At 38.7% G+C, this 6,402-nt stretch overlaps 1 protein-coding gene across 5 annotated transcripts in view; it reads right to left on the bottom strand.

The window, feature by feature from the left end:
- Nucleotides 1-1,470: 1,470 nt before the first annotated feature.
- LOC130917540 (von Willebrand factor A domain-containing protein 5A-like) overlaps nt 1,471-6,402 on the bottom strand; it is a 41,169-nt gene continuing 36,237 nt past the window's right edge. For 3 of the 5 annotated variants that reach the window (XM_057839062.1, XM_057839061.1, XM_057839064.1), the window contains 4 exons: nt 6,128-6,205; nt 2,747-2,904; nt 2,549-2,672; nt 1,472-2,416 (listed from right to left, as the gene is read on the bottom strand). In XM_057839062.1, coding sequence (XP_057695045.1) covers nt 2,337-2,416; nt 2,549-2,672; nt 2,747-2,904; nt 6,128-6,205 — 440 coding nt within the window. In that variant the 3' untranslated portion in view covers nt 1,472-2,336. Of the gene's footprint in view, nt 2,417-2,548; nt 2,673-2,746; nt 2,905-6,127; nt 6,206-6,402 lie in introns of those variants that run through there. The other 2 variants (XM_057839063.1, XM_057839065.1) reach the window with 2 other exon arrangements.

Genomic DNA, 6,402 nt, shown 5'->3' with positions numbered 1-6,402 from the left:
TTGTGATGGTTAAACGTCCAGTTAGTTGGCCCAGGACAGGTGCAGGGCTTAGCAGGGTATGACCTCACCCGGGTCTCACCTAGGCCTCTTGGGGCCACGTTTTACGGGCGTAAGGTGGGCACGGTTGTGTGAGGGGAGAGTCAAACAGAAAGATAAGATGATGCACGGAGCTGTAATATAATGTTTTAATTGTAAAACTATCTCTGCTAAATGAGCGAATCAAGGGCGTAGGTTTGCATAGGGACGGTAGGGACATAACACTACCAACTTTTCAGGATGCTCAAAATTGTCCCCACCAACCTTAAAGCAATCTTATATGCATTTTATAATTAGTCCAGTTATACAAGTAATTTAGATTGTCTTCCCATATGTTGTCAGGATAGAATTGACCCTGCCATTATTATTTAATCATTTATTTTCATTATATTCAAACTGACATGCACCCCTTTTCACTTGCTGAATCTGCCAATCCATTTATTCCCCCTATCAAACGCACGTTTGTTTGGCTGATGACTTGACCCACCCCGACACACACACGCACACTCAAACTCACACAGCCCCGACAGAAATACATGTCGACAACATGCCGCCTCCTCCGCCCCCTTTGAAGAGGAGAGACATTAGTTTTGTTTTTTGTTTTTTTCTGGCCAGCAGCAACCACTGTAAGTAATTTAAAAAGACACCAATGCTGTGGAGGTGGGAAACACCACTAATTTTGCTACTGAAAGTCCGACCTGCATCAGAGATAGCATAACATTAAACTGTGTGAACTTGCTAGCCTGCAAAACTTGAGTAGGAAGCTGCTTAGAGAGAAGTGTGGTACTGTTGTGTTTTATACTGTTAACGTTAATTAAACTGTGAGAAATGTAACTCTACTGGAAACTATTGAACCAGAAAAATGTTAGCAAGAAGCTGCACAGAGTGAAGGGTGCTGCATAACCTCATATGTTGCTCACACAACATAATCATGATTAACTATGTACATTAAAAGTTTTTTTTTTTTTTATGCTGAGCGCTACCCACACTAGCGTTGCGATCGGCTTGTCGATCGTGATCGATGTATTGGGCACACCTGATTAGTTAGGTTCATATTCGTGAGAAATGTAGCCCTGCCCCTCGTTCAACCAATATGTTTGGTCTTATTAAAGTCACATCCCGAGCAAAAAGTGTACCAGCAGGTTATGCTGTTATATTGTCCCTACCAATGTTGAGACTAAACCTACGCCATTGGAGAGAATGCTTACCCAGGAAAATAGCTTTAACAGGTGGAGACTAGCGTGACAGACACTATTGGCAAATTCCATGTGACTGGCTGTTGGTTGCAGAACACACTAATGAGATTGCAACACCTGATATGCAACAATATTACTCTGTGAGGGAGAGGCACCATGTGAAAATAGTATATTTTTTCTTTTCCTGAAAACGTTTCTCTTCTTACTTCCGGCATTTGAAAATGCGTTTTTAGCTCGTTATTGACTTGTCATAGTCATGAAAAAAGTGTTAAATGATGAAATATTTTCGTTGTCGTCATCGTTGATGAAAACAACACTAGACTGACTCACACTGCTTTGTTTGGGTAACCATTTTGCACCCTTTTATTGGTTTCAGAAATGGTTTGTCGAATGAAAGAAAATACAAATTAGCCGGTAATTTAAAAAATCACCACTCCAATAATTGAAAGAAAATAGTTTATAAATGGTGGCTGTTGCTGCTTGAGTTCTGTCAGTTAAATTTCAGTACAGTATTACGTCAAAATCACTGCTCATTAGTTAGCTTGGCCCGTAGCCCAAGGGTAAAGAATCACAAGTTTAAAACTCACACGGAAGCACTCCACATAACACTCACACACCCAGACTTGAGCCCGCATTCAAGCGTCAATAGACCTTTGCCCTATCAATTGAAATGCTCCCTTTTTCTTTCATACTGGATGACGCCACAATCATCAGTCAACAGGATTACAAATTACCACCAATGGCCCATCTCATTTTTTGTTAAAAAGCACAATTCATAGTTCCATTAATCACAGCAAGTCGTTCCGGTCCTGGATCTGACCTTGATGAGTTGGCAGCACTGTGCTGTTGGCATCATTTTTGCTTCACCAATGTTCCGTGTTGTATCCATTTGTGGATAATGGCTTTCAGTGTGGTTCACTGGAGTCTTTCAGGCTGATGGATGTCAATTCATTTTTCAGAGGCATTTTGTGGCAGCTTTAGCATACAGTATACTGTATAGGCATGATTACAGACTAATGAACAAACAAATATAGAAGAATAGAGGATAGCGCAAAGCAGAGAGTGTAATTCACCAGAAGGCACTACTACATTGTATTGGAGTACTTAAAGGCCCAGGGCATCTTTTTGCACATTGCTGCCCAAAAGAGTGTTTCCAGCCATGATACACTCTGTCATACTTGGTGCTATAAAACACAACCACCCACACACACACAGACACACGTAAAAACACACACACACACCAAACAACATTATCAATTGAAGTCAAACAAAACAAACAAGCCAAAAAAAAAAAAAAACGTCTTCGAAGGACTTACCATTTTGAGCCGTTAACCATGACACAGCCTTTTGAGCAAGAAGCTTCCATTCAATTTGTGCATCTAACTTAAATGCGTGGAGCCAGACCAGGGCCAAAACTGTGGCCCAGACATTCCCATTCACCTGTTCCCACAAATTCAACACATTACACACACAAGTAGAAAAAGTGCTGTGGCAAATTTATAACAATGTCTCACTTTTGGTGGCTTGGGCTGTTCCAACTCCTTGCTGGTCTTGTTGAGCGCAGCAGCCAGAGCCGGGTTGAGTTCCCAGCAGCCTGACGCTTTCTGGAGGGAGACCAACTGCAGCAAAGAGTCTGGGTGCTTTAAGATGGCAGGGGTGGGGACAGGGTCATCTGTGCGTCGAGAGTTTGAGGAAAAGAACGTTTTGTGATATATTCTGGAACTAGACTGGTGTGCAGATATTTTCTATGCTTACAGTGGTATGAAAAAGTATCTGAACCTTTTGGATTTCTCCCATTTCTGCATAAAGTCACCATTAAATGTGATCTGATCTTTGTCAAAATCACACAGATTAAAATACAGTGTCTGCTTTAACTAAAACCACCCAAAAATGTATAGTTTTTTTTTTTTTTTTTTTTTTTTAATGAGGATAGTATGCAAACAATGACAGAAGGGGGAAAAATAAGTAAGTGAACCCTCTACCTATGGACACTTAAAGAGCAATTGAAACAATTTTTTATCAAACAATTTAAGTCAGGTGTGTGCCCAATTACTGATAAGTGGTTTAAAGCTGCCCTGCCCACTATAAAACACACCTGGTAAGAATTGTCTTGATGAGACGCATTGTCTGATGTGCATCATGGCTCGGTCAAAAGAGCTTTCTGAAGACCTGAGATCAAGGATATTTAATGTATAAAGCTGGGAAAGGATATAAACCATCTCCAAAATCTGGATGTTCATCAATCGACAGTCAGAGAAGTTGTCTACAAATGGAAAGAGTTTGGCACTTTTGCTTCTCTCCCAAGGAGTGGCCGTCCACCCAAGAGTTCAGCACAGAATGCTCAGAGAGGTAAAAATGAACCCTCGAGTGTCTGCTAAAGACTTAAGAAATGACTGGCACAGTCTAATATCTATGTGCACACACCAACTATATGTAAAACTATGGCCAAGAATAGTTTTCATGGGGGGACGCCACAGAGGAAGCCACTGCTGTCTGGAAAAAAAACATTGTTGCTCGTTTAATGTTCACAAAAAGGCACTCGGACACTCCACAGAAGTTTTGGCAAAATATTTTGTGGACTGATGAAACCAAAGTTGAATTGTTTGGGAGTAACACACAACATCATGTATGGAGGAAAAATGGAACAGCTGACCAACATCAACACCTCATCCCCAACGTAAAGCATGGTGGAGGGAGCATCATGATTTGGGGCTGTTGTGCTACCTCAGGGCCTGGACAACTTGTAATCATTAATGGAAGAATTAATTCAAAAGTTTATCAGGATGTTTTGCAGGAAAACCTGAGGTCTTATGTCAGAAAGTTGAAGCTAAAAAGAGGATAGATGCTGCAACAAGATACTGATACAAACACAGAAGTAAATCCACTTCAGAATGGTATCAGATCAACAAAATACACGTTCTGGAGGGACCAAGTCAAAGTCCAGACTTGAACCCCACTGAGATGCTGCGGCATGACCTAAAGACATCGATTCATCCCAGACATCCCAGGAATCTGACTGAATTAGCACTTTTGTAGAGAGGAATGGGCCTAGATTAGTCCTTATCGATGAGCCAGACTGATCTGCAGCTACAGAAGCGTCTGGTGTTACGTAATTACTGCCAAAAGGGGGTGAGGGGGCACAAAATATTAAATGTGATGGTTCACTAACTTATTTCGCCCCCTTCTGTCATTTTTTTGCATAGTATCCTCATTAAAATATGAAAACCTAAAAAAGTTTGGGTGGTTTAAGTTAAAGCAGACAGTTTTTTCATCTGTGTGATTTTAATAAAGATCAGATCACATTTGATGCTGATGTTATGCAAAAACGTGCAAAATTCCAAAAGGTTCAGATACTTTTCCGTACCACTGTATGAATAGATAGGTTGCATCTAATCATATGAACTTGTGAGGTCCAAAACAATGCATCTGGCCATTCTCATGAGTGTGAAATCTTGTAGTGTTACGTTTCTTTTGGTGTATACCGAGGGTTGAAAGTGGCCGGAAAGGCCCGAAACGCCACTCCAATAAAAGATTTGGGCCGGAACTGTGCTTTGATCCCGAAAATATGACGGCAACTGTCAAAACCCCATGTAAAAAAATCTGCCTGGCTATCACACATGCATCTCATCTAAATCATTTCTTCTCATTTAAGTACTCCAGTACAATGTAGTGCCTTAATTCTGCTGAATTACTCTCTCTGCTTTGCGATATCCTCTCTTGTTCTATATCTGTGTCCTAAACTCAACTCAAAAAAATGCTTGTGAAAGCTATTTCTCTTTTCTCTTGATTTTTTTTTTTTTTTTTTTTTTTTTTTTTTGATTGAAGTAATTTTTTTTTTTTTTTGATTGAAGCAACTTTTTTGATTGAAATAATGTTGACTTGTGATTTGTGCCACATTTTGGCTAGGACATTTTTGTCTTCATTATTCAATCAAAATTCAATCAAAAAATTAGTTGCTTCAAAAAAATATTTTCAAAAAGAAAAATCACTTCAATCAAAAAAAGAAAGAAAAATTTAAATCATAAAAAAAAGTTTTTGAAAAATTTGCATTTCAACACTTAATTTTTCATTGAAAAAGTTGCCTTTGATTGAAGAAATCTTTTTTGTCTTTGGGCCATATTATGGGTAGGACATTTGTGTCTAAATGATTCAATCCTCCCAAAACGTTGCTTCAACCAAATAAAAAAAAATCTTTTGAAAAATAAAATTGCCCTCCCCTATTTTTTTTTGTTTTTGAAAATTCTATGCAAAGCAAACGATCGTCTAAGTTTCTAGTCACATGATCTTTTCGAAAAATAATTTCGACCCATTATAAAAATATTTTTTTTTGTTCATTTCATTCATTTTTGTTGCAGTTTTATTGTTTTACTTATTTTATTTATTTTACTTATTTTACAGGAAAAACAGTTACAGGCAATTACACTTGTCAGCCACCGGGGAGGCTGCCCCCCTTAAAATCCGCTTATGGTTTAAAAAAACTTTTTTTTTTTTTTCAAAAAACGCCCTCCTGTTCAAAATTTTTCTTCTCCCAGAAAATTGAGATTTTAAGATTTCCAATGATGCATATAGGACAGTTTTGAAATTTGGCCAAACTGGGGGTCTGACAGCCGAACTTCAAGTTACCCGAGTGTTTTCCGCCATAAATACTATGTATCTATATAAATAAAATATTATGGCGACCTTTATGTCAGGGAGTTGTGGCAAGAAATTCTCGCCTCTTTCACCTCTGTGTATACTTACAGGTATATACATTTTTTTACAACAGTGATGTTTCATGTCGGTGTGCTTATTTTGTTCTTGAGAGTGGTCCAAAGCATTTGGTCAAAGGAACATAACCTAGTGGCGTTTACTGAACTAAACAGAGGTAGGTCGCGTCTTGTGCATGTACAACTCACCCGAACATTTACTTTCTGGGCGAAAAAGGTGTTTCACTTTGTCCATAACAGAAAGACTCTCAGGTTTGGCCTTAACACCTGAAAGAAAAAGTGAGCAGGGTTATCAACTTTGTAAAATTGTTTAGGAAGAGACTGCGCGTGTGTATGCATGAGTGTTTGCATGTTTTCAAAGTGTTTCCTGTAGAAGTTTTGTTGTTTTTTTTTTGTCGGCAGCTGTGGCAGATATAAATGGAAATAGATTTTTCAAAAATATATATACATATATTTCATAAATA

The sequence above is a fragment of the Corythoichthys intestinalis genome, chromosome 6 (assembly GCF_030265065.1).
Source record: "Corythoichthys intestinalis isolate RoL2023-P3 chromosome 6, ASM3026506v1, whole genome shotgun sequence".
NCBI lineage: Eukaryota > Metazoa > Chordata > Actinopteri > Syngnathiformes > Syngnathidae > Corythoichthys > Corythoichthys intestinalis.
The sequence above is the reverse complement of the archived record's forward strand: the minus strand, read 5'-3'. Positions and strand labels throughout refer to the sequence as shown.